The following is a 26058-nucleotide window of genomic DNA, read 5'->3' on the forward strand; positions in this document are numbered from 1 at the left end:
TTGATGATGATCGTTGTAGCCCCCTATTCCTCTGTGGCATATGTATGTATGTAGGTATATACCCAAGCAGGCTCTGTCTGCAGCCAGTTCGGAGCGCCAGGGACCCTCGGCCGGGATGTGGATTCCTGACGTCGACAACCGGCCTCATCAGCGACTTCGTATCCCGGCAAGATTCACACAGCGGGGCTACTCACTTATGCAGTATATGGAGATATGCAAGAGATGCAATTATTGACTCTTACGCGGCGCAAGGAAAAAAGAGTGGGAAAGGTCCTACTGGGATGCTTATCGCATCAGTTGAATGTAGCCAAGTTGGCCAAGAACGGACGCAAGCCCCCTTTTCCTTACTTCCCACTGACAATTGTACCGTGCAGCAGAAGTTACAGTGATACACCCTTTTTTTCTTATTCCCATCCCTCCCTATTCCTATCCCTAGTTATCCACTCGACTTGGCATCTCCACGGTGGCCTTTGGTTGATTGACTGGATCGATTTTTATCTGGAGCCCTTCGCTTTTCCTCGTCTTGTCTTGTCCTGTCCCGCATATCGTATCGTATCGTATCGTGTCGTGTCGCTTCGTGTTCTTTTCGAGATTCGTCATTCTCTGCTACGCATTGAGTCACTGTTGAACGACATTTCGGCCGTTCGTCCATTCTTTTTTTAGAAGCCGTTTTAATCGCTTGCGACCGACCGACCGACCGACTCGACACCACAGCCATGGCTGACCAGAACAAGAAGAACGACGACTTCGTGGCTAAGATGCCCGAGTCTGCCAACGAGAACAATATTGGCGATGGTGACAAGGAGGACGACTCCCTTGTTGGCCGCGGCCCAGGCACTGATGCCCTCCCCGCGCAGCCTTCAGGCTTCATGAACAAGATCGAGAACAGCGGGCCATTCTCTATTCTTGCCTACTGTCTGTCTTCTATTTCCATGACCGTCGTCAACAAGTATGTTGTGTCTGGTACATCATGGAACCTTACTTTCTTCTATCTCGCAGTCCAGGTACATTTTTCGCTATTCCCCGAGTTCAAGGGATGTCAATTAACTCGGTGTCTCTGTAGTCCATTGTCTGCATTGTTGCCATCACAGCATGCAAGCAATTCGGCATGATCAAGTCCCTCGCTCCCCTTGAGATGGACCGCATCAAGAAGTGTACGTTATGATTGCTTTTCACGAGTGAGGGCCATTGGCTAATGTGATCTGAACAGGGTACCCAATTTCGCTCGTCCTCGTTGGTATGATCTACACAAGCACCAAGGCTCTGCAGTACCTCTCCGTGCCTGTCTACACCATTTTCAAGAACTTGACCATCATCGCCATTGCTTATGGTGAGGTCCTTTGGTTTGGTGGTTCCGTCACACCCATCGCTCTCTCTTCATTCGGTCTCATGGTTCTGAGCTCTGTGGTTGCTGCCTGGGCTGATATCAAGAGCGCTATCTCTGGTGACTATAGCGCCACTACTGGTGATGCTGATGCTCTTGCGACTTTGAATGCCGGTTACTTCTGGATGGCCATGAACGTCTTTTGCTCTGCTTCTTATGTTTTGGGCATGCGCAAGGTTATCCACAAGATGAACTTCAAGGATTGGGACAGTATGTTTATCCCCCAGGTGCAATCTCAGTCTTGCGCTTAAAACACTGCATGAATGAGAACAGCTGCTAACAAGTCGATAGCCATGTACTACAACAATCTCCTCACCATTCCTGTGCTTGTCTTCTTCTCTCTTGTCACTGAGGATTGGTCCAGCGCCAACTTCGCCAAGAACTTCCCTGAGGACTCGCGCAACCGTATCTTGATCGGTATCATCTACTCTGGTCTCGCCGCTATCTTCATTTCTTACTGCTCCGCCTGGTGCATCCGAGTCACCTCTTCCACCACCTACTCCATGGTTGGTGCTCTCAACAAGCTGCCCATCGCCGTCTCTGGTCTCATCTTCTTCGCTGCTCCCGTTACCGTTGGAAGTGTTTCGGCCATCTTTATCGGTTTCGTCTCGGGTATCGTGTATGCTTGGGCCAAGGTCAAGGAGAACGAGGCCAAGAAGAACGCTCTTCCCACAGCTGAGAGCCGAGAGCCATCAAAGTAAATTTGACATGGCACGGCGATGGCTTATCAGGGACTATCACCAATTGGCAGGTCTCATCAGCTACTTCGCCATTTTTGGCCAACATTTCCATTTAGTCTGGTTAGACCTGAACGACAATAATGTACCGTTCCACGGTATTTGAACGACACACGTAATGTAGACTTTTTTTGGTATAACGTCGGGGGCAAGAGCTCGCTATCTCGATGGGGGTTTAGGGTGTCATTTAAAAGCGTTTATAGACCTGCTTCAATATACTGTCTTTTTGCCAATGCAAATATGATGTCAACAACAATGGTGCAAGGCTACTTAGTAGTGAAGACGAACCAACAGACAACGCTCGAGCCTTGATGACGTCTAGTATAGAGGGAGGGAACACGGCTCAGCCCTGCCCGTTGACATGGGAGACTGGTTAACGTTTAACGGCGTGGCCTTGGCACAGATCTCGCATGGCATGGCATGTTGCACAGCAATACACTACAGCAACGTGCACAAGAGGCTGCACAAGTCCAACGTTACATCAGTACATCTTGTGAGTCTTCACTAACAACGCCATGTCCTGTACAGAGTTAAGAAAGTCTATAGGCCAAGACGAATACAGTAAAAGACCGAAAGTACACATCTTCAAGAAACCACCTGCCAGTAATTAAACTTATCCATAATTTCATCTCACCTTAAAGTCATGCATTAATCTCCATGTGCTCCTCCTTCATCTCACCTCACCCCCTATCTCCTGCAGAACAGGGCTGAGCCATCCCGTCAGATTAACCCAATTTTCGCTCTCAACCCCGTTTTATGCATATGGAGTGACATTCCACCCCCTTTTCCATAAAAGCATTTTGTGGCGTAAGGCATTGTCATTCTTTCGCTGGTGAAAAAAGAAAAAAGACCGTTCTGGAACGGCGGGCTCTGTTCCTCTGACATGTTTCTAGGCGCGGGGGAGGATCGCTACCGTTGGGCTGGGACGCGTTGGTTCGAGTCGAAGCCTTTAGCGGGGGGACCCTAGAATCAATAGTCTAGCCCTACGACAAGATGCAATTGTGTTCGAGATATGGAGTGCAATGGGGATTGCATGGTATATGGTGGTTTTAGCGATATGGTGTATATTCGGCCCCAGGGTAGACAGAGGAAGAGATGTAATTTTAGTTTATAGACTGGCGTTTTGCTAATTGTTCAGCTCCGTAATCTTACGGTAGTTTGTATGGAGAACAGTAAAATGTTAGTAGGGACTTCAGTTGAATCCTTGACCTGGTTTGAGGACTAAGAAATGTTTCATGAAGAGTGCTGATGAGAATTTAGAGTAGGATCACAAGATTAAAGATTAGCTTGTTTTACATGTAATGGAGCCTCAGCTTACACAGGCAAGGATGAGGAAACATCAAAGGATTTCACCGATTCTTAACACCAAACAAAGCAAAGCCCAAGAGAAACGTAGTCATTCATCTATCAAATCCAACAAAGGAGATCTCATTATACGCCGTGCCATGCCGTTCAATCAATAACAGATCCACCATGAACCTGTCTGTAAACTTTTCCGTCCCAGTCATTTCACCCCACAGACACACCTTATACGCTGATAGTCCTGAAGACGCTGAACTCTTCTCCTGTGGCGACCAAGCTACCTGTGATCTGAGGGTGCCAATGCACCTCCTTCACATCCTTAAGGTAGTGCACGAACAGCAGCTGGGGCGGCACGTCCTTGACACCCGCTGTGTCCTTGCTCTCTTCGTCGTCAAGCTCCACAGCAAGATCCCAAAGTGTGACAGTGTTGTCACCAGCGGCGACGGCGACGATTGAGTCGTCGGTGGGATGCCACTCAATGCTTGTGATTTGCTCCTTGTTGAAGTTGAAGCTGGCGATGGGCTGGGGCTTATCGGAGCTGGCCTTCCATTGTCGGAGATCCCAAACACCCCAGGCACCGTTGTCGTCTCCGGAGGCGAGCAGATGAGTTGTCTGGCGCGACCAAGACATAACGTTGACGTCGACATTCGAGACCTGCATGGTGATTGCGGCCTTGCGAGATTTGGATCGCACATCCCAGATGCGAATGGTGCCGTCACTTGAAGCGGAGGCAAAGACAGATTGCTCAGAGGGTGACCACTGGAGCTCCTCGACACTGCTGGTGTGGCCCTGGAAAGGCCGGTTGTCGGTGACCCAGCCGCCTCCATCGGTGCGTGTTGTCACGTAAATGAGACCGTCGTTGTCACCAGTGAGGAGCTTACCGCCGGGAACTGTGGGAGACCAGTCAACGGCGTAACCTTCGGTCTTGTGGGCGCGGACAGTAGAGATAGGCTTGTTCTGCTGAGCGGAGATAGTAGTTCCGGGGTTGTCGAAGGAGGCGAGATGAGGAGTAATATCATGGATAAAGACGTTGCTTGACTCGGTCATAGTAGCAGTAAGAGTAGTTCCAGGTCGTCCAGCCTCTTGGCTAGGAATCTGGTGGGCGCGGATACGGTTGGTCGTAGAGTTGAGAGGGATAGACTTGCTCTCCAGGATAGGGTCAGAGTCCTCATCGTCGTCGTCCTCTGAATCAGACCCCTCGTCACCACGGTCCATCTTGCTGAGACCACTGAATTTCATGACCATGATCTGGTTGTCAGAGGCCTTTCCAGTCTCGGCTTGTGTTCCAGAGACAGTGTACATGGTAGCAGGGTAGGCCTTGCGGTTGTCGCCAAGGCCATCGCGGATGATATCGAAAGAAAGGCATGGCCACGGTGTGCTGAGGTTGTGCAGCATCTCGTAGGTTGTCAGATCGGGGGCGAGGGTCTGGCCGGGCTCGAGTTTGCTTCGTCCGACGATGAAGGTTCCTTGGTCGACTTCCATGGCATCTGTTCATAGCATTAGAATGAATTCTGAGCAGTTCATGGGTGATGATAAGCTTACCCTTCTCTTCAGCCTCGCGCTCAGCATCAGGTCGTCCATCAACACCAGCCTCAAGAATCTCATCCTCGCTCTCGAACTCGTCCTCGAACTCATCTTCAAACTCTCCCATCTCCTTGGTGTTGTCGTCAATGTCCATCTTCTCAGGGCGTTCGCCGCCCTTGAGGGCATCGCCGTGATCGGCCTCGGCGGTTCTCTTTGCCATGATTGGAATATGCGGTGTTCTGTGGTTCGATCTACGAATTGAAACCACAAAAAGAATGAATTTTTAGTTATTGTCGGCTTTTTGGTGCCCCTCCAAATCGACTGAAGGAAAAAAATAAATTGGAGACTAAGTGCTGAACCCCGCCATGACGCGGGGCTTTCCGAGAATTTACCGGCGCAAAGCCTCTTGTGGGATGAAAGAGATCATTCATTGGGATGGGAAGAATTAAAGTATGAGTGCGAGAAGTAACTCGATTGGACCTCTCAAGTTATTTTGTGTCTTTATATATATTACACGACTAGAGGCGATACAAGTAAAGGGAGAAACTCTACCAGAATGTACATGTCTTTGATGAAAGGCATTGATCATAACCGCCGTATGGCATGAGCATGATGAAATCGTGGTGATTGTCCAAGTCAAAGGGTAGAGTTAGATCTGGATTGTATGACAGTCTACAGATAATTTGACCGAGGCACGAGTTGTAAGACGATCTGATCTCAATCAAGTCTTGCCATATTTAGATAAGATACCCTGAATTGCTGATAAATTCAAGCCTCGCTTCGCCCCGTACAGATCCGTCGTATTCGCGGATCGTAGTTTGATTCCAAATGGCTTCCAATTCCGTTATTACGCATTGAATACGTTCCAGGGACATAGCTCGGCCGGGCCTGTTTTGTCAGCAGTTAATTCCATTCATTCAGCGGCACTCGGCCCAAAGAACCCCACGTCAGCCTCTCCGAAATTTCACGATTGTGTCATAGTGCCTGTCATGTTCACCACCACCGACTCCCGGGTTCCTGAATAATTGAGTAAGGTAGGTCAGGTCGAGTAATCAATCAATCAATCGCGAGACTGGAGCTTCTAGAAGCCTGAACAACCAAGTATATAAACGTATCCACTCCGCTACAGTAGGTAGATCCATCTTGACCTTTTGAATTCTACCCCTCTACGGAGTGTATCATATTTACTTTAGTTAGTACTTATATAAACACAAACCCCCCACCAAAACCCCTCAACCCTTCATCAACAGACCCAAACACACCTACAGCAAAACAAAAACCACAAACCACTCTCCAAAATGGCTGCTCCCTCCGCTGTTGTCGAGATCAAGACTAAGGCTCAATTCGACGAGCTCGTCAAGACCACCCCCTACGTCGCTCTCCAAGCCCACGCCTCATGGTGCGGTCCCTGCAAGGCCATCTCCCCCATCTTCAACAAGCAGGCCGCCGAGCACAAGTCCGACAAGTACGCCTTCGCCAAGTTCGACACCGACGATGTCCCCGATCTCGCCTTTGAGCTCGGCATCCGCTCCATCCCCGCCTTCTTCTTCTTCGAGAACGGCGACAAGGACAGCGATCTGCTCGGCGCTGTCCCCCCCAAGCTGACTGCCGCTGTCAAGGGCTATGCCGACAAGGCCAACGGTGCTGCTGCCGAGAAGCCCGCCGAGGAGAACACCCTCAAGACCGATGAGAACTTCTAGACGGAAAGACTCGGGTGAAATAAATATAAACACTACGGAGCAAATGGCGTCAAGAACGCATATTCGCAAGGATACCCCCCCCTATAAACAAGGCGCACATCACATCACGGGCACCATTCACCAAGGCGAAGACCATCATGAGCTAGGATTGCGACATATGGCTATGCGAAAGCGCAGGGCTTTGAGGAGGATGGGTTGCATTGCTTAGCTAGAAATAAACCTGATCACTTCAACGCAATTCTTGTCTCTTTGTGAAATATTTGTAATTCTTTTTTTTATTGACTCTAGAGGTAACCTCCGGATTGTATTGTATATATGTACTGTAATATCAAGTAAATGTTCGCTGTGGCTCATTCTTGGCCGTGTAATCCGAGACTTCATATCTCGCTATGCTAAGGATTCCAGAACTCATACCATCGTCAAACTCCTCTTACTCCTCTGGCAGCTTCTCTTGAGCCCCTTTTTCGAACCCCTCTCTCCAAGGTTCCCATCATCTTTGACACAAGAAAAAGTGAAGTAAGTTATTGCTACAGGGTCGAAGTGTAAACACCCTATCAGACGCCGTTCCAAGTGGTATACAACCAAGTACATATAAACAAACGCCAACTCCAACAAATGCTGCTGAGATATATCATTCCCAGTTCGTATCTCAGTAAGATTGAACAACTGAATCTGCGGACTCATCGCTAATGCGGCCGACGCCAGAATCCACTCGTTTTTTATTTGGTGTAATCTCCTCATGTGTTTCGATTTGATCCTCGAAACCATTCTTCTGATCACCTTGAACCGAAAGCCTCGATGTCAACCTTGGTCCTGCTGACCTGCGCCGGTTTGCAACATCTTGGCGAGGTGGCTTCAGCTCGTCAACACCCATGCTCATTCTTGGCGAGGATCGCTCTCTCACGCTGAGAAACTGGCTTCCAGAGCGACTATGGCCGGGGTTAGGCGACCCGTTGGGGCTTGCAGGTGTGTTCAACGTCGACGAGTAGCGGAGGCTTTGACGTGAACTTCTCCATCTGCTTAAATTCCAGAAACTGCCCTCTTTGTCGTTAACACCTTCAGAATCAGAGGCACTAATAAGACTGAAACTTGGGGTTGGCGGACTTGTCATGCCGTTTCTCTCCCGGTCATGCGAAGCTCTGACTGTGGTGCGGTTAGATAGACCACTGCCGGTAGGACTTGTAGGAGTTGGGCGGCTGATCGGACTCGTCGGTAAGAGCTTCCTTCGAGATTCTTGTGCCAGGTTGGCCGCTGAGTTGATCGGTGACTGTCCCGGTTTCGTAGGAGACATAGATCGCTCACTTCGAGTTGGTGTATTGTTCATGCTGGGTCTTCCTCCGTCAATATCCTGACGCCAGCTGTTAATTCTGTCAGAAGCATGCTGGAGCTGGATCGGATTTGGGCCAGGAATGTTGAGTGATCCACGTCTCGATTGCACACGACTGCTCGCACTCGTTCTCGTCATGACACTGCCACTCCTACCGACTCCCGAGAGACGGTTGCCCAAACGAGAACCTGACTCCCAGAGTCCTTGCTGGCGCTTCTTATAGGCACAGTCCTGTCTGAAAACCTTGATCTTTCCAGTTCTATCAGTGGTGATGATGATGTTTCCATCAAGATGCCTTGAGCGCTCGATGTATGCTGGTGTTTCTTCCGGCTTCTTGTTGCTGTGAAGCGAATCGCCGTGGTCTTCGTCTGAGAGAGCCGAATGGCTTGGTGTGCTTTCTTCGAGGCTTCGCAGCATCACTGGTGGCGGGTTGCACAAGTCATAGATGGGATCTCCAGAAGCACTCAATAGCTGACGACTCTTCGACGGAGCCATCAAAGCGGTGGTGACGACCTCGGGGTGAGCATCGAATGTTTCATATGGCTGCTTATCCTTGATCTCGTCTTGACCACCCATCTTCCAAATGTAGGCTTTTCGATCCTCGCTGCCGCAGATAATATAGCTGCCATCATCGCTGAAACGTGCATTGATTTGGCTAGACTGGTTTTCCAGTCCCTTGTACTTAACCTGTATCACTTTGTCGTTTAGGTTATATACTCGGACTCGAGAGTCGTTCGAGGTTACCAGGACCTTGACCGTCCCAGCTTCGGGTCCTGACGGTATCGTCATAGTTCGAATGCCAGTGATTTTGCTTCCTTTGGCGTTCTTGCCCCTCGATGAGCGGACGTGAATTTGGTACTTGAGCTTCAAGCCCTCGGTAGCGTAGAAAGTACATAGACCACTCAACACACCACATATAGCAATATTTCCGTCGGGAGAAAATGCTACCGCAGTAATGAATTCACCCACGGGCGCTTGGAAGGCGACGCTCTTGTCCGGAATGCTCCATAATCGTAGTTGTGCATCCAGTGATCCTGCGAGAAAGAATCGATCGTCTGTAGGGTGGAAGGCAATCGACGTGACCAGATCCTTGTGCACAAAAGTACACAAGCAATCACTCCTGCTCATGTGCCATAACTTTACGGTCTTGTCCATAGAAGAGGATAGCAAAAAGTTGTTCTTGCTCCAGCTCAAGGCTAGGACCTCGCCAGTGTGTTCCTTGAACTCTCGCACAGGCTTTGTGCGGAAGACAGGAGCACTAAGCTTCTCACCATGAGCACCATTTTGTGCCTCCTCTTCCTCGTGTGCTTTACGTTCCTCCGGTGTAGATATCACAGCAAACACTCGTACGATCTGATCCTTTCCTGCGACCGCCAAGTATCGTCCATCCAAACTGAATTCGGCAGCCCAGATAGCATCACCACCCCTAAGAATTTTGCTTCCAACTGCCGTTGCTACCGCTCGGCCGTGCGTATGTTTGTGTTCTGAGGCGGTAAGTTCTTGTGCGAGAAATAGATGGTTATAGTCTCTATCCTTCTTGTTGTGCGCCTTGACTCGAATGTATCGTGGAGGCTCTTTATGGAGAGGTATGTATCCTCCACCTGCACCGATGACGGATGTGAGAGCTCGTGCGTAGGTGCCATCGGTTCGCAGTTCACCCAATTCGGAGTCGGATTCCTGCATGTCATCATCTTTCCTCCAACTTCCGCGCATTCCCAGTCGACTCAGGAAAGAAACTCCTTTCCTTCGATCCTTGCTAGAATCCTGGGTAGTGTTTGGCGACTTGCTAAGTTCGGAGCTTTGTCTTTGTAGGTTGTCTGCAGCAGGGCTGTCGGAACGGCCCTGGTTTAGGATTCGTTGTGCGATGGTAGGCTCCGCGGTGTTACTGTTGGTACGCAAGTAGATTTGCTAGACACCACATGTTAGTTGCAGTCCAAGTATACTTCGTTGCCCTCGAGTCAACTAGTCGCAAATACTTACCGTACTCAAAGGGTCAAGCCCAGCGTTTGGGGGAGGACTGGGAGAACTCGACTTGAAGGGAGGTTTCCAGTCCTTTGTTTCTTTTGCATTCTGAGAGCCTGACACAGATGGTTGTATAGTCGAGAGCCTGCTCGATGGGAGGTCAAGGGAAGCAGCGGCACCTATTGACAAATTGTCAGCTTACATAGTATTATAGTGAGCATTGTGTATAGCTAGTATAGTAGTGGCCAGTGAAAAGGGCCTTGGGCGCATAGGAAGCTCTAGTCACAGCAAGTCCCTGCATAAGCGGACATGCGCCCAGGCGTTCACTTAGTAGGTAGGGCATTGTGACTTGGCCATAGGACCGAGTGGAGGGGGCAAGAGTAAAGAAGCATATACAGCATGTACATACCCTGAGAATCAGAACGAGCAGCGAGGCTCTGGCGGCGTTGAGGCTCAGACTCGGGAAGGCTGGAAAGGGCAGAATCGCGACGTCTATACAAACCACGTTCGGCCCGGACAGCAGGCGAAGACTTGGAGGCGGACATCTTCCATACTTGATGGGCAAGCAGTCCCTAAAGAATTTTGAACGAGATAGACCGGCTTGCGCGGGCGGTCGGCCTCGCGCAACTTGTGGGAGTCCAGTCCCCGACGAGAGAGTGTGGCCTTGGCTGACGGACTCGGAGACTCGTGGGGGGGGGGTGAGCACTGAGAAGTGGGCGGGCGTGGCGGAGACCGGGGGTAACGAGCTTCTGAAGTCCAATCCGAAGGGTCCGAGAGCGAGCGAGCGAGAGGGAACGAGACGTGAGGCTGGGAGGCTTGGCTCAAGGCAGATCCTTTCGTACGGGCTGAGGGTTCGATGTACTGTAGCTGTGTACCTCTGACAGTGAAATGAATGCCGACTGGCTGGTGTTTAATCAATAGGCCGTCGGTGAATGTTGTCTCCTTATTTCATATTCCGCTCCGACTAGACTAACTAATATGCAAGTGATGTTGGTTTAGTCTCCAGCTGAGTGAGGGTCTAATTCCAGGCGTGTCAGAGAGGTATTGGTAGTGGTGAATAATGGATGATGACAGGAGGGATGTTGCTCGAGGGAGGGAGAGATAGAAAGGAGGTAGGGCTGTTTAGATGCAAGCAACCAAGCAAGAATGCATGTATGTATTGTATTTTGTAATACAGAGCTCAACAGAATCAGGTGCTCAGAGTGTAGCAGGGCAACCAGCGATTTTTGCAATGGTTATATGAGACGGACAGCCATGACATGAAGGACCTAAGCGAAAACGACCCCTCGGGCGAATGCGACGACCAGGCAGGCGCTGTAGTGCGCTGGGGACAGCGCTGCACAGCAACCAGACAGCGGCAACTAGGTGCTTCCAGCTACTTACAGTACAGTGTAGTGGGGTCGAAAGCCAAATGGTGTTAGTGTGTAAGAGAATATCGATGGGCTGGCTTCTTTTTATTTTGGCGCGTGATATAATAAGAAGAAGAAAAAGGAGTAAAAGGGGTGACGAGATGTGCTGGTAAGAAGCTACGAATGAGATGTTGGTAAAGGGAGAGCTGATGCCCACGCGCGCAGAGCTGCGATTTTGGATGGCAAAAAGGTTGACAGCCTATTGTATGAGCAGCTGATGTGTCTCGTTACCGTGTTGTACACTCAAATCAGGCCCCGGGCGCTGTGAGAAACAGGTAAGCACCGAATCTAGTATGGTCGGGCTGTGCTGTGGCTCTTGAATGAATTTACAGGAAATATAAGGGGAAAGAGAGGCAGGCAACTTGTAGGATTGTATCACACCTTTACCGGATATCGGCTGGATCTTCTGGGGTTAGAAGGGATGAGATGGAGTCTAAATGAGGTAAGACAAGACTTAAGTGCGATGATCTTGGTTGAGAGTGCATCAATCAGGCTTCGTTTCATAGGGCAGAGCCAATTTGGCAGTTTGATGGCTCACCACGGCAACTGTTAATTGGTCTCATTGTTAGTGACGGTTATTAGTGAACATTCCAGGTTGGCTATGGGCTATGTTGACAATGGCATCGCCTTGTTGATGGCTGTTTTCTTTCTACGTAACTAGTTACTTGATATTTGATCGCATAAGGCTGGATGATCGACCATCATCTCTCTCAACGGGCTGTTCTCCAGATTGTCTGTGCCACAGCCACCCTCAAATGCGAACCAATGGCTCAGTACTCACCGCATGAACTCCGTTACAGTAAGTACTAGGTAGGTACATGTGAATGAGAGAATAAGACGATACAATCTTGACCGCAAAAGCGAAAATACGGTAATTGACCCCATCATGTCATGTTCCAGAAGTGCATCGTATCAAGCAGACTGTACGAGTAAACGAGTATACGAGCATGTTGATATATCAACCATAATTAGAAGCTCTTCAACAAGTCTAAATGTCTCGTGCTCTGTATTCAATACTCGTTTTAGTTGCTTCCGCGTATTCGGGACGCGTTGCTTCTGGAGCCAAGCCTCCAGGAACTGCACTAACACAACCACATTCGCACATCTGCACATATAACGTCGGGTCTGGCCCATGAACGAGGGGATAAAAAACGATGAGAGAGTTACATCGAATGCATCCCAAGTGAGACAAGTATGCGAGAACCAGCAGCTAATAAACGACGTAGACTCACTCTTGCATTTCACATGCTGGGCTTACGTCGTTGACTTTCCGAGATCGACCGGGATTAGCAGCTTCTTAACCAGGCATGGTTTTGGTTTTGGTTTTGGAAGAGGAAACTCGGTGCCTTGCACTATCGAGATGCACGACGTCAGATCAGCAGGTATTCAGTATCAAATCTAAGTCTGTATTGTTTTCTTGATCCGCTGTATCATGATGACGCGTTGTTCAGGCAAAGAATTAACTTTGACGTTTTCAGAGTTAAATGATGACAAGATTTGAAGATGCTACCTAATAATTAACTAGAGCTTACGAACTGATAATTTGACCTATATCCAATCACTCACTAATCAATATCAGAATATGGTTTACTATCGACAACGTTTTGCATTGATGCCTTTATTCCCTCAGCCACATTTGGATGCTTGCCTAGACGACCACAGTCTGTCTGTCTGGTTGTCACACGATGCAAAGTGCTGCACTTTGCATATCGCCAAGAATGCAATGCAGTTCCGTGGATCACCTCGTGCCGTTCTTCCAGAGTTTTTTTTTCTTTTCCATGTCTCGCTCGCCAAGTTCGCCAAGGCCTGTCATGGGTCTCTATGGCGTCCGGCGTTCAGCGAACAAATCGATCCATGTCCGTTCCATCTGTAAATCCCCTCACTCAAACTCCGCCAGACGAAAGAAAAAAAAGCGCAAAAAGAAAAGTTTAGTTTATTAGCGCTTCTGTCACCGTGATACTGGTAGCTTCAAACAATCGGGGTTGTATTGAACTCCGTTCATCTCATCCTCCGCAATCCGCGGAGCTTTTAAGACTCCGCATCCATGCACCAGAAACAAATCTTGTGTTCGAGAACTTTGAGCTTGTGGGGTCACGTCACTCAAATCGTTGTCTAATTATCCACTTGTGGGCATCTAAACTCCAATCCCCTTGCTTCTAACTTTCAAAACTTGGCCTGATACTTTGAAGAGTGGTCACTCGCAGGTCCACGGACAAGATCAAAACCCCGTCGGGCCCGGCTTCTCTCCACCGCCGACTCCGACGTCAACATCAATCATCAACTCATCCTTGTCTGCCTGTACCTGACAGCGGCACCGAGAGATCTATTCTGAGCCGTCCAACTGCCGTATCGCCGAACTACCGTGGTCCATCTATCCACTTGGCACTTCACATTCACGATTCATACTCGATTCTGATAGCCACTCCCTCCAGAAGAGTTAGCCCACACTGTCCAGCAGCCGTTGAGCCTCAAAATCTGTCCGTCTTGGCTTTTTCGTCTTGGGATCTTGGTCAGCCAGCCGCCTAGTCTAGCCCAGCCTTACTGGTCTTAGCCGCATTGCACCACCCACCTTGGGCCAACAATCTATTGGGTACCACTATCAATATCATCATCCAACATCCGTTTGTCATCGGCGAGTTCTCTGGTGAGACAACCAGTTACCCAGTAAACATCTGGGTCTTTGTCAGACACGGGCCAACTCTTGTTTCTGTCGTTGTCACAAACCCACCGAGGTCCGAGGCTTCGAAATCCAGCCTCCAGCTTGACTTGTTCACGCTTCACACTTCAGCTTTCCTCAGCCACAGCTCGCACACGTAGCCAAATATGAAGTTACTACCACGCAACAAGGCCCTCAACTCCTACACGGAGGAGGCCGTTTCTCTCCTACCCGAGGATCCCGAAGATATGGTCAGTAGCCCCTGCTCCTGTTCCTGTTGCTTTGTCCCTTCTAAGTTTATACCCCTGGTCTGCCATATCGTTTTCCCTTTATCGACCCTTTTAGACCCTGCCTCTATTCCTATTGTTACCCCTCCCCCTCCGTCGGTGTCACACCCTCCGCGGTCTCTGGCCTTGCTTGACATGCTGCTGTCCAGCATTCACCTTATACCACACGTCTCGCACTTCAAGCCACTTTCTATTCCGAATCCTACCGATGTCACCGCTTGTTCTTGTGAGACAGCACGCTAACAATGTTGACAGTGGCATGCATACAACCTGATCCTATCTGGAGACATCGTCCATGCTCACACTATCCGTAAAGTAACTGTTACTTCAGACACTGGGAGCTCGAAATCTGACCGTTTTCACACAAATCTGACTATCAAGGTCAAATCCACTGCCTTTGATCCTATCATCTCATCACTCCGCGTCTCTGGATCCGTCGTTATAGAGAACTCACTTGCCCCTTTAGGCTCTCATCATACCCTCGATCTTGAGGTGAATCGCCCGTTTAGTATCGTCAAGCTAGATGGATGGGACTCTGTCGCAAAAGCCACTCTTCAAGAGGCATTATCAGATGACAAGGATGGTGCCGTAGCAGCCGTTGTCATGCAAGAAGGGCTTGCCAACATCTGTCTCATCACACCGTTCCGAACTGTTCTCAAAGTCCGTGTTGAGAGCGTGATTCCCAAGAAACGCGATCTTGCATCAGACCAAGATGCAGGTATGCGCCGCTTCTTTGAGAAGACATTGTCGACTCTTTTACGAACTATGGACTTCACACAGTCACGGCCACTGTTACTGGCCAGCCCAGGCTTTGTGGCTGGAGACTTCAAGCAGTATATCGCCAACCAAGGACGGGATAAAGCAGACAAGGTGCTTACAGCTGTGGCGAAGCAGGCTACGGTGGTTCACTCCAACTCCGGTCACGTCCACAGTCTCAATGAGATCCTTAAGAGCCCTGAAGTCTTGGCCAAGATGAAGGATATGAAGTTTGCCCGCGAAACGCAGTATGTTGACCAATTCTTTGACATGCTAAAGCTGGACGATGGGCGTGCATGGTATGGTACTTCAGCTGTCGAGAAGGCTGTCAAGGAGGGAGCTGTGGGACCAGGTGGCGGTGTTCTCCTCGTCAACAATTCTCTGTTCCGAAGTGAAGACCTTGCCCTTCGCAAAAAGTACGTCTCTCTAGTTGACAAGGTACGGAGTGATGGTGGTGAGGCGAGGGTTCTCAGCAGTGATCATGAGAGTGGTAAGCGATTAACTATGTTGGGCGATATCGCTGCCATGCTCAACTACCCAATGCTGGACCTTGATGAAGACGATGAAGATGAAGATAATGAGGCAACTGGAGAGCCTAATATGGAAAATAGTATCATCTAGTCGGATTAGTAGATAAAAGAAATGAGATACGAATTCATGAGGCTCTACTCCTTTAGGTGCTGCTGTGGTATTACCCTGTACCGTTATGTAAAACCTGCTCAGAGGAAGTCGTTCAGTTTGTCGTAGCTGTACATCCCTAATCTTCACCTAATAACGTGGATGGCTGACCCTAATATGTTTTAGTTCAATGCGTATCTCCTAAGGATCTCTCAGATCTTGAGGTCGTCGGTTTTCTCGGCGATAAGTGAACGAGATCGACAACAAGGGCACCTAATTATCCCCGCATTTTCACCCAATGCTGAATATCGAATCAACGCCACGACGATCATCACGACAAGCTCCTCGCGCTTATCTGATCTATAAACGCGAGAGTACAAAATCATGTCGTAAATCCGAAATCCGAAATCCGGATATACATATATAGATAGCCAAACAATTAAGTTGTTGACAAAGTGTTGACCTTGTAGAACCTGAAACTACATATTTAAATGATTCATCGTCCTTGTTTCTACCCCTCATCCACAAATATCAACTCAACATCAAACACAAAGTGTTCATGAATTTCAGAATGGCCTCTAAACTCACTCTCGACTCTACCAGGAAGCTCAATTCAGGCTACCAGATCCCTCTTCTTGGCTATGGAGTATGTGATCCTTCAATCCTTCGCTTCACACCCTGCTAATGTAACTGCCTAGGTCTACAAGGTGTAAGTCCACGTCATGTTCCGGAGGCATTATGTACTCTAACCACGTCATGCAGTCCCGCCGAACAAGCCCCTGACCTCTGCAAGAAGGCTATCGAGATAGGCTACCGCCATGTGAGTTTATCCAAAGGCTTTGACGTTCAATGCACGACTAACATACTCAGATCGACTCTGCTTCAGGGTACTACAACCAGGGCCCTAGCGCATCTGGACTTCTAGCGTCTGGCGTACCTCGCTCAGAGCTCTTCTTCACTACCAAGATCTTCACTAGGCAGTTTCCCTTGAACTACGAGAATGCACACAAGCAGGTAGACATTGCTCTTGATGAGACGAAGCTCGATTATCTTGACCTTGTTCTCATTCATGCCCCGTATGGTGGACCTGATGCCCGAAAGGGTGCTTGGAGAGCTCTTGCTGAGTGCGTCGAAGCTGGCAAGGTGCGATCACTCGGTGTTTCCAACTACGGCGTTCATCACCTTGATGAATTAGAGGCATACATTAAAGAACTTGATGCCGAGCTTGGACCGGGCAAGGGAGGCGTCATCTCGGTTGGGCAGTGGGAGGTGCACCCGTGGCTCACACGCCCTGACATCGTTAAGTGGTGCCAGGACCGAAATATCGCAGTTGAGGCTTATTGCCCCATTGTGCGGGGTGAGCGGTTCGATGACCCCAAAGTCAAGGCCCTTGCGGACAAGTATGGCAAGAGTCCAGCACAGGTTCTTCTTCGGTGGAGTTTGCAGAGGGGTTATGTTCCTCTGGTGAAGAGCGTAACACCCTCAAGGATTCTGGAGAATGCCCAATTGTTCGACTTTGAGTTGACGGAGGAGGAAGTGAAGGATTTGGCAACTGATGAGTATAGCCCTTGTGCTTGGGACCCTACTCGTGAGCCTCTTGAGAAGTAGATATCACGAGACGAAATAGAGAAGGGCCGCCAATAGAATCACTAAAGTTCAAGAGTCTGGAAAGTCCATTATCCATGATTCAACAGGTCTCGCTGGCTTACGAGGATTGATGTTTGTCGTACGGGCTGTTATTGTTCATGGACCCACGTGATCTCGTTTCCACCTCGCGTCAGTCCCCTCCCCCACGCGTTCCATGTCACCCCCAACTCAATCACTACCACCAACCGCATCGAATCGCATCCGCCCGTCGTGCAAGCTGGCCAAATGTTGTCTTCAAGTTCAACATGGGCCAGCGAACGTTCACGGTCATCCCGAAATTCCCGGGTCGTGCAGATTATCCCGACAAACCGCCCCTACGGCCCATGACATCAAAACAAGTCCGGAACGCCTACAAAGCAGCCAACAAGGGCCCTAAACTCACACGGGAGGAATCCAGGAGACAAGAGAGAGCTGAACAGGAAAGAATCAGAAAGGAATTCGAACGGGAGAAGGCGGCTGCCAAGGCCAAGGTTGCTAGGGACAAGAAGAAAGAGAAAGAGTTGGCGGAGAAAGAAGCGAAACGAAAGAAAGGATTGCCTTTGGTGAATGTTCGACCTAGTCAGGAAACGATTTCATGGTTTGTGAGAGGGAATGGCACTTCAAAGAAGAGAGATGCCCAAGGCAACGACATTAAAGACGACAATGCGATGGCGAATGAGAGTAATGCAGACACAAATGAAGCGATGACAAGTGAAGAACAACCACAACAACCGGCGACCAAGGCGCAGAAGCTTGATGACATACAGGAAGACGATGAGGAAATATCTGATGCAGCTATGGAAACCATTGTCGAGGACCTACCAAAACCACTACGGGAATCACCAAAGCCTCAATCACCTGAGGGGAAGAACGAGACAAACGCAGAACAAACAGAACAAAGAGAAGCCCTTGTTGCGTCGGAAACGGCACCAGAAAACCCACCAATGCCCGAAATAGAGCTGGAAGGATTGGAGGACGAATTAGATGCGGATTTCGAGGAAGATCTGGCCCTGGGAATTCTTGAGGATATTGAAGCAGCTATGGGCAATCCAAAATCCAACATGAATCACGGAGTCCAAAAGACCTGCAACAAAACACACGAAGAGGCACCTGCCACGAAGCAGCCACTGGAAGCCCCTAGGAATGGCATTCCAAATCGCTATGCAGAAGATTTGGGCTTAAAGCGACCTGCTCCTCCATTCTCTTTTGCTAAGCCGCCTCTTCCGCAACACAATCTGGAACCACGATCCTCAAGTCCACCACACCAAGAACCACCCATGAGCACACAAGCCATTCTCTTCAACCTGGATGATTTCTTCCCTTCATCATCTCAACAAGTCCGAGAACTTGAGGAAGAGCTGGACGAGGGCGTACTGCCATCAGCTCCCTTACATTTGACCCCTATTGCAGAAGAAGATGAGGAATCTTTCGATGAAGGACTAGAGAAATCCTCAGACCAGACCCCTTTACCACCCCTTGAACCTGCGTCGGACTCGCCACCTACACCACCAAGACGTTTCTTCACATCTTCCGGCTCACACGAACGAATGTGTCTTGCTATTCAGAGAAGTCGTCGTACAGCTGCGCTTGAGAAGATCCAGCAACGCGAGCGAGCTCGCATGCAGGCTGGTATGATAGAGCAAGCTCAAGCAGAGTCTCGCAGAATGTGCAAGCCGCGTGAGCCTACGAGAAAACCATCGGTGTTTTCCAATCCTCCTCCACATGCAGCTCAATGCAACCAACCACGAAAACCTCCGTTTAAGACACCACCAACACTGCAGAAAACACGACACAGTAGTACGACAACTTCCACAAAGCGAGCTGAGCCTCAACTATCCAAACAACCTCCTAAGAAACCCTCACCTAGACTATCCAACAACCCTAACATTATGAACCCTCGGATTCCACCAAAACGAATAGAGACTCCGAAACAACACCTACCACCACTACCGCAAAAAAGCAAAGAGAACCAGAAGCCGCCACAACAACCTTTTGCGCTTAGTGCTTCGCAAGAGTCGTATGGCGGCGAATGGGTCGACGATTTGGACCTAGACCTCATGATATAACGATGAACATGTACATTGGATGACGACTACCGAAATGGCCGAATTACACAACACTGGGGGGACTTACAGCATGGTATGGGATCGCACGATGGCTCGGAGTTAGGGCATCATATCACCCTTTTGTACGGGTGCTGGGTGGCAAATTATGCATATTTTTCTTAGACATAGCGACGGCGTTTAGAATATTATCCTGTTTTTATTTGAGAAGTGTACCTCAAGGTAGTCTAAGGATTAGTGACGCTGTCGGACCAAGATATCCTTACTTTCAACCCCTGATCCTCACCATCAAATCACATATATCAACGCTGTGCTGTAAGGAAAAAAAAAAAAACAAGCCCTGCAGACTTCAGGGGGAAAAGTGTCTGATAAGTTACAATCCTTAACGCCAATGCTATGCTCGCAGTATCCCTATCGTCATTCATGACTTCATCGCCACCAACTCCCAGGGGCCAACCATAAGTGAGGTTCTTCTGAGGCCAGCAAATCAAAGGAAGATCCCTACCCACTCTGACTTTTGCGATACCTTACTATCACAGCCATCCACTGCGCATCGGAGGTCATTTGAAGCCACGACCGCAGTTCGCCCATCAGGAGCTCGGAAGCCTACGCCACCGTTCGCCTTCGTAGGTTTTCTGTTCTCATAACAATCGGCACAGTAGACCTGTATATGTTAGTTCCTTGTAGCAATCCACATGTCCAACTGTAGAACTTACATGTCCGCACTTCTTGACGGCCCAGAAGTGGTGTTCTCCTGGTGCTCGTTTTCGTTTCCCCTTTTGCTGGCCCACAGAGCTCTGAGTCACTGTGCCGCTGGGGTCATAAGCCAGCTCTTCGTTACAGGCTGGGCAGATTACCACGCTTTCAGACTCCTTCTCCGGGTCGGTACAGGTATTGCGAGTGAAACCATCTCGCGTTGGGGGCGGTGGGGACATTTGTGGCTTTGGGGTCGGTTGTCGTGCGAATGCGTTGCGTGAAATGTCTAGGTTCGGTGGATTGAATGCTATGTCTGCTGCCCCAAAGATACCAGCCAATCTCCTGAAAGGGCCAAAGGCAGCAAAATTTGGTAGAGACCCCAGAGCTGGTCGCTGGCTTATTATTTCCAACTCAATCAGCTCGTCTGGCCTCGGTACCTCGCGTCTCCCTCTGAAATGTGATCGGTCTTCCTCAGGTGAGTCCGCAGTTAAGTCAATAACATTCTCTGCACGTCCCACGAAAGTACCATCGGTGCGTGCTAGTTGGGGAGGTGATATGCGTTGGGAGTTCGTTCTACGCGGGTTCCTTGCGGGTGGTCTCGCGGGCTGGAGGATGTCGACAATAGCTCGTGATTGTACAGGAGAATCTGGCTCTTCCGTGAGGTCGATCACAGGGGTAGCTTCTTGCGGTTGTTGTTGTTGTTGTTGTATTGCTTGATTTCGAGCAACTTGTGAGCGGCGAACGTGGCGGGTGTTATGATACGCAGCGGGTGCATTGGGATGTGGCAGAAATAGGTGATCTCCAGCATGTGGCCGTGATCTATAAGCGTTTTCGAAAAAGCGTTCAACATCTTCATCCCCTCCCGCGTCAAACATCTCGAGAGGGTCACTGTTTTCAGCCATGTTGAGTAGGAGGTGTAAGACTTTGAATGCGAGGTATCGAGGTCTGGGCGGTTATAATTGGAGATATGGTGTGTGCTCTCTTATCGTATTCACGGCATAAAGCCTCCTGAATATCCCCCCCGAGGCAGTGAACACTTATACAGTGAATAGCCGCCCAGGGCAAAGCAGACGAAAGATGTGGCGATTAGCAAGTAGAGAAAGCTAAGCAAATGCGCTATGGCAGCGAGACTGAATTAGATGATGAGACATAGAATTATGCTCAGATGAGTCGTAAGCGTCTGTAACGTGTCGTATCGGTTCGTCGGGAGGCGTAGGCGTGGTGGGGAGGTGAAGGTTGTTGGTAAGCATCGAAGTTGGTAGTTGTATGAAAGGAAGTTGAAATTGAATGTCGCTACTGTGACGATCGATGCAAGGCTGCTCCCCATGTGACGACAGGACTCTAGCGCATAGAGACCCTGCACTGGCGAACACTGTTTACCCCGCTAAGTGGCCACTAAGAATAGGCTTCAAGACTTCACTACAAGGGGCTAATACTGCCTGGCTCCACTGTCAATAGGTACCTTGTTGTATTGAAGCCCATGATGAGTTTTCGTGATGATTGTTCTGTTGTTGTTTTGGAGTATCAATAGTGGAGGTAAACAATACACCAACCTCTAGGAGCAAGAAGACTTCTGGCATTTCGTAAAGGGGCTAAAAATAACCACTTGATCCAAAAACTTAGCAAAGCAATGTTAAGTTTACCTGGCACTTTTTGGTCACTTGTAATCTAAGTTTTGCCTCTTATTTCAATAGGCAAAAACCAGAACCATAATTATCAATTTTCAAACACCAACCTCTTGCTTTGCTTTGGCCCTTTATTCGGGAGTATAATACAAATTATCAACGAAATTCCATCTAAGCCCCAGTCTATTCCTTTGTTGCAAGTACGCTGACCACACCCTCACCATTGACTGTTACGAGTTGCTTTGCAGACTCTCCCCACCGAACAGCAACGGAGGGTGTAGAACTCTTCAGAGGCTCGGTCCACTTCTTGCTGGATTTGGTGAACTGTTGCACTGTGACTCCAGCCGCACCGCCAGTGGCGAGGAACTGGCCACTGTAGTCCCACGCCAGGGACTGGACCGGCCCGCCAGTCTCAAGAACCTTGGCCACCGCCGCGTCTCCCTCTTTACGCAGATCGAAGATAGTGACCATGGTCTGACCCTTGGCTGTAGCTGCGAACCAGTAGCCGTTCTCGGAGAAGCTGAGAGCCTGAATAGGGGCGCCCAGGCTGAAAGAAGCTGCCTGCTCAAGAGTGTTGGTCATGAAGAGCTTGATTTCGCCTGATGTGGTACCAGCGGCAAAGAGGTGACCATCAGGGTGGAAGGCACAAGATGTAAGAGCTGGGAACACGTTAGCACAGGATTATCTTTGGGTGTACCAGGAGAAACTTACCAGCATCGGTGTAAGCGCGGGCAACACGTTTCTGTGCGACCAAGTCGTAGAACACGATGCTCTTATCCGTACCAACAGAGGCCAAGATTTCGCCGCTGGGGTGCAGGCTCAATGCCGTGGCAGCACCAGCATGTTCACTCAGTGATGCAACCTGATTGCCCTCCTGGAAGACCTTGACACCGCCTTGGCCAGTCGCAAAAGCGACACCGGCCTCAGCCCAAACGGCGTCTGTAACAGGCTCACCCACTGAGAGAGACTGCTCGACCTTATCCTCGGTGGTAGAGTAGACAACTGCCTGTCCCTTCAAGCCTCCAACTGCCGCGGCATTGGTTCCTCCAACAGTAAGGGCGGTAGCCTCAGGAACGGGTAGGGAGTGTGTGATCGCGCTCTCGAAAGCTGAAATCTCTTCACCGGTAGCCCAACCTTCAGGCACGGGGCGCTTCTTGCGACCCTTTGATAATCTGCATGCTCGTTAGTTATGGGCCGTGTAGTTGTAGGATAACCACATACGTCTGATGGGTTTCGTCCACCTTGGCAACGAGTTCCTCTGGCAACTTTTCCACGCTATCAACCTGCATAGAATCGCCATCGACCGCACCTCCTGTCACAGTGACCTTGCTCAAAGCATCCCTGGCCTCATCTCGCTCCCTCGTGAGTCGTGCAATAACTCGGACAGCAGCGTCGTGCTGGTACAACGCTGTGGCAAGCTCCTCTCTGGTGCGCGCAAGCTGCTCCTTGAGGTTATATGTCTCTAAAGCCAGCGCGTCCCATTCGTTCTGGAAAGTAGCGAGGAGAGCGGGAATCGATGTGAGGGTTGGGGGACGCGGTCGGACAATACGCGACGAATGGATAGGGAGGAGGTCATCGGCGGTCAGGGCCTCGCCAGAATCGGGCTCGGTGCCATGTTCGTTGATGTATTGATCGATAAGACGCTTCTCGTAAACAACACCTTTGCTGTGTTAGCCGTGAAAGCTGCGCGTTGATGATGGCGATAATACATACCCGACTTCTTAGAAACGACGGGCTCTTGAGGAGCCTCTCCAGAAACTGTCAAGAGGGTCAGCGCACTGTTACTTATCGATGGCAAAACTGGAGAACTTACTTCCACAAAGCATGGCGACTACAAATTTGAGCTCGTGGAGCTTTCAATTGCTTGTCGTCGGGTATAGCGCAAATCAACGTCTCGAAGCTCTGTTGCGACGACAATTGCCTAGTTGAGATTTTGCCAGTGCGCACTGACCAGAGCTTTGGATCACGGGATGATAAGATAAGGCGCACGGTATCTTATCGTGCTTCATCTTGATGGTTGTCTCAACGCGGGGGACACCGGTAATAGTGAGTTCGCATGTCTCCGTCATCCGATAATTGATGTGACTGCTTGTCGATAACAGCTATTGAGTGAATTAGTTATTTTCTGTGGTGTTGGTGAATGTTGAGCATAGATTGAATGCATACTGTGACAACTGGCTACGAATATCACCAACATCAACCATTATGGCCCTACCTCAACCTCAAGATCTTCGTGTAGCAGATGAAGCTGAGCAGATCAAGACTTTGGATCTGCTATTCGAGCCCAGTCCAGCGATCCATTCCACTCTCCTCCCCATTGTGCGAGATGCAGGGTATACATCATACGCGGAGTTAATTGAGGCCTGCAGAACTCGCCTCGCCTCGCTCGCCTCCTCGAACTCGTCAGCCAACCCAGATGAGACTCTTCTCTCAATTCTCGGATCACATCCCCGTTTAGGGGCCAAGAAAGTTGACTCAGCACAGTCAGCTGCAGAGCAGGCCAACCTGCAAGGCCAAGGCGAAGAATTGGCAAAGCTGAACAAGGAGTATGAGGAAAAGTTCCCCGGATTACGATATGTCGTTTTTGTGAACGGACGGGGAAGACCCGAGATCATGGAGAACATGAAGGCTAGAATTTCCAGAGGCGACTTTTCGAAAGAGGTTGATGAAGCGTTACAGGTATGTATAACTCGCATTTTAATGCTTCTGATGCTAAGTCGGTGTTTACTTTTAGGCAATGTGCGATATTGCTAACGACCGAGCCTCCAAGCTTGGTGTGAAGCCCTGAACATAGTCACTACCTAATCAATAACAATCTGTTACCTGTTGCTTGAGCTGTGGTGTATCTAAGCCTCCCCATCTGGCCGAATAATAATACAAGCCAGTATAGCCTATTTTTGTTCCAGTCCTTGCGGGCCGGATACCTAATGCTTCAATATCGCCGTATTGAACATGAATGAGAACATATTGCCACCCAATGCTAGAAGTATACTTTACACAATTCCTTTAAATGCTCCCCGAGATGCCCAGAGACGCCACTATATATTTGCCTAACTATCTCGACATCCAGCAGATGCCGTCGAGCTCATCCAAATACTCCTCGTACGATCTGTCTTCTTCACCATTGTTGCCATCATCGCTCTGTCCGAATAAAACGCTGAAGTCAGAATATACACTGTCTTGATCATCGCCCCCATCGTCCCAGTCGTCATCTGCAGGATGCATGTATGCAAAACTATCCTCCTCGAGATCGTCCAGCGGAGGTAAAGGCGCTGTAGGTCGTAGCTCTGGCGATCGGATGGGGAAGAGTCGAGGTGATGTACGTTTCTTCGTTGCAGCTACATCGCCAACAGGCAGAGGTAGGGCCACAGGACTGGATAGCCGGCATGATGGAGGTTTTGGATGTTGAAATGCCTTTTGAGGTGGGTAGCCTGGCTGAGGTCGTGCCGATGATACCATCATGCCTGAAGGTCCAATAATTCCCGTGCCTGTTGGTGAGATCCTCAGAGACTTTCCTGCCGAAGAATCCTGTGGCATTGGAGGCCGCCAATTCGTCTTCCCGGCTGCTTTCGATGTGATAGTTGCAATTTCCTGCTCATATTTCTTGTTACCTGCAGCCTGCCCGAGGCTCAACCTCTTCCTCAGACAATTCATGGTCGAGAAGCGGAGAAATGAAGTTGCGTGAAGATGCGCGATCCTTCGGGTATTATCAACTGAAGTAGCCATCTTCAGGAACCGCTTGTCACCAGCCTCTTGACCTTCTCGATTAAGGATGTGAGTGGCGGGTTGAGAATAAGGCTGAGAAAGACGACTCGTGATGAGTTCGGCACGAAGTCGACGTTTCTTGACACACAAGTCGGCGGTGTTGAAGCCATCGACATCAGACTTGCAGCGCTTTCTCTTGATACCACGAGGTCCCGTTGATGCTGGTTCAGGTCGTATATCTAAAGGGCTGAATTTCTTTCTTGTATCCTCTGTTGAAGGAAAAGAGAATCCCGGTCCTTCGGGTCGGGACCTCGGGATTAATGTTTCTTTTGCATTTGGCTTCCGATGGCCTTCAGTACTTTCTGCTTTCCGAAGAGTGCGATACTTCGAATCTCCCATCAATGTTTCGAACAAAGGGTCTGAGCCGGAACATCTTGGCACTTGAGTCAAGTCATCGGAAGCGAGATCCAGTGGAGAAATGGGGAGGTCATCATGGCAGCCGCCTACAGAATGGCAGCGCCAGGGCTCAAGCAGACTGATTGAGCTCTGTCCATTAGCCTCTACCTCCATTACGACAGCTTGCGCTTCGTCTGAGGGGTGCTGTCAGAGCTGCCTGGTCCGATCCATCCGCTTTAACCAGTGTGAAACAAGACGAGAGGATGTGCTGGCTAGGTACTAGAA

General features: G+C 49.6%; 11 protein-coding genes across 11 annotated transcripts; 6 read left to right on the top strand and 5 right to left on the bottom strand.

Annotated features, from left to right (window-relative positions):
• Window positions 1–716: 716 nt before the first annotated feature.
• On the top strand, window positions 717–2085 carry FSUBG_6727 (GDP-mannose transporter; the record flags this gene model as incomplete). Its single annotated transcript, XM_036684956.1, has 4 exons — window positions 717–1004; window positions 1064–1154; window positions 1211–1594; window positions 1658–2085. The coding sequence occupies 4 exons, from the start codon at window positions 717–719 to the stop codon at window positions 2083–2085; spliced, it is 1191 nt and encodes a 396-aa protein (XP_036537764.1).
• Window positions 2086–3648: 1563 nt separating this feature from the next.
• On the bottom strand, window positions 3649–5167 carry FSUBG_6728 (ribosome assembly rrb1; the record flags this gene model as incomplete). The annotated part of the gene is made up of 2 exons (XM_036684957.1): window positions 3649–4910; window positions 4966–5167. The coding sequence occupies 2 exons, from the start codon at window positions 5165–5167 to the stop codon at window positions 3649–3651; spliced, it is 1464 nt and encodes a 487-aa protein (XP_036537765.1).
• A 1078-nt stretch (window positions 5168–6245) lies between these two features.
• FSUBG_6729 (thioredoxin 1) lies at window positions 6246–6647 on the top strand (the record flags this gene model as incomplete). The annotated part of the gene is made up of 1 exon (XM_036684958.1): window positions 6246–6647. One exon carries the CDS (start codon window positions 6246–6248, stop codon window positions 6645–6647), a length of 402 nt encoding a protein of 133 aa, XP_036537766.1.
• A 649-nt stretch (window positions 6648–7296) lies between these two features.
• FSUBG_6730 (WD repeat-containing protein) lies at window positions 7297–10481 on the bottom strand (the record flags this gene model as incomplete). The annotated part of the gene is made up of 3 exons (XM_036684960.1): window positions 7297–9882; window positions 9955–10115; window positions 10346–10481. 3 exons carry the CDS (start codon window positions 10479–10481, stop codon window positions 7297–7299), a joined length of 2883 nt encoding a protein of 960 aa, XP_036537767.1.
• A 3687-nt stretch (window positions 10482–14168) lies between these two features.
• FSUBG_6731 (translation factor pelota) lies at window positions 14169–15665 on the top strand (the record flags this gene model as incomplete). The annotated part of the gene is made up of 2 exons (XM_036684961.1): window positions 14169–14252; window positions 14544–15665. 2 exons carry the CDS (start codon window positions 14169–14171, stop codon window positions 15663–15665), a joined length of 1206 nt encoding a protein of 401 aa, XP_036537768.1.
• Window positions 15666–16233: 568 nt separating this feature from the next.
• Window positions 16234–17270, top strand: FSUBG_6732 (2 5-diketo-D-gluconate reductase; the record flags this gene model as incomplete). The annotated part of the gene is made up of 4 exons (XM_036684962.1): window positions 16234–16308; window positions 16361–16371; window positions 16425–16482; window positions 16533–17270. The coding sequence occupies 4 exons, from the start codon at window positions 16234–16236 to the stop codon at window positions 17268–17270; spliced, it is 882 nt and encodes a 293-aa protein (XP_036537769.1).
• A 284-nt stretch (window positions 17271–17554) lies between these two features.
• On the top strand, window positions 17555–19354 carry FSUBG_6733 (uncharacterized protein; the record flags this gene model as incomplete). Its single annotated transcript, XM_036684963.1, has 1 exon — window positions 17555–19354. One exon carries the CDS (start codon window positions 17555–17557, stop codon window positions 19352–19354), a length of 1800 nt encoding a protein of 599 aa, XP_036537770.1.
• A 484-nt stretch (window positions 19355–19838) lies between these two features.
• FSUBG_6734 (cell cycle control) lies at window positions 19839–20949 on the bottom strand (the record flags this gene model as incomplete). Its single annotated transcript, XM_036684964.1, has 2 exons — window positions 19839–20015; window positions 20068–20949. The coding sequence occupies 2 exons, from the start codon at window positions 20947–20949 to the stop codon at window positions 19839–19841; spliced, it is 1059 nt and encodes a 352-aa protein (XP_036537771.1).
• Window positions 20950–21855: 906 nt separating this feature from the next.
• FSUBG_6735 (pre-mRNA-processing factor 19) lies at window positions 21856–23498 on the bottom strand (the record flags this gene model as incomplete). The annotated part of the gene is made up of 5 exons (XM_036684965.1): window positions 21856–22331; window positions 22384–22844; window positions 22894–23332; window positions 23386–23430; window positions 23486–23498. The coding sequence occupies 5 exons, from the start codon at window positions 23496–23498 to the stop codon at window positions 21856–21858; spliced, it is 1434 nt and encodes a 477-aa protein (XP_036537772.1).
• Window positions 23499–23877: 379 nt separating this feature from the next.
• Window positions 23878–24460, top strand: FSUBG_6736 (Oxo-4-hydroxy-4-carboxy-5-ureidoimidazoline decarboxylase; the record flags this gene model as incomplete). The annotated part of the gene is made up of 2 exons (XM_036684966.1): window positions 23878–24351; window positions 24407–24460. 2 exons carry the CDS (start codon window positions 23878–23880, stop codon window positions 24458–24460), a joined length of 528 nt encoding a protein of 175 aa, XP_036537773.1.
• Window positions 24461–24726: 266 nt separating this feature from the next.
• Window positions 24727–25947, bottom strand: FSUBG_6737 (uncharacterized protein; the record flags this gene model as incomplete). The annotated part of the gene is made up of 1 exon (XM_036684967.1): window positions 24727–25947. One exon carries the CDS (start codon window positions 25945–25947, stop codon window positions 24727–24729), a length of 1221 nt encoding a protein of 406 aa, XP_036537774.1.
• Window positions 25948–26058: the final 111 nt, after the last annotated feature.

This window comes from Fusarium subglutinans (assembly GCF_013396075.1).
Source record: "Fusarium subglutinans strain NRRL 66333 chromosome Unknown NRRL66333_c0000074, whole genome shotgun sequence".
Classification (NCBI taxonomy): Eukaryota; Fungi; Ascomycota; class Sordariomycetes; order Hypocreales; family Nectriaceae; genus Fusarium; species Fusarium subglutinans.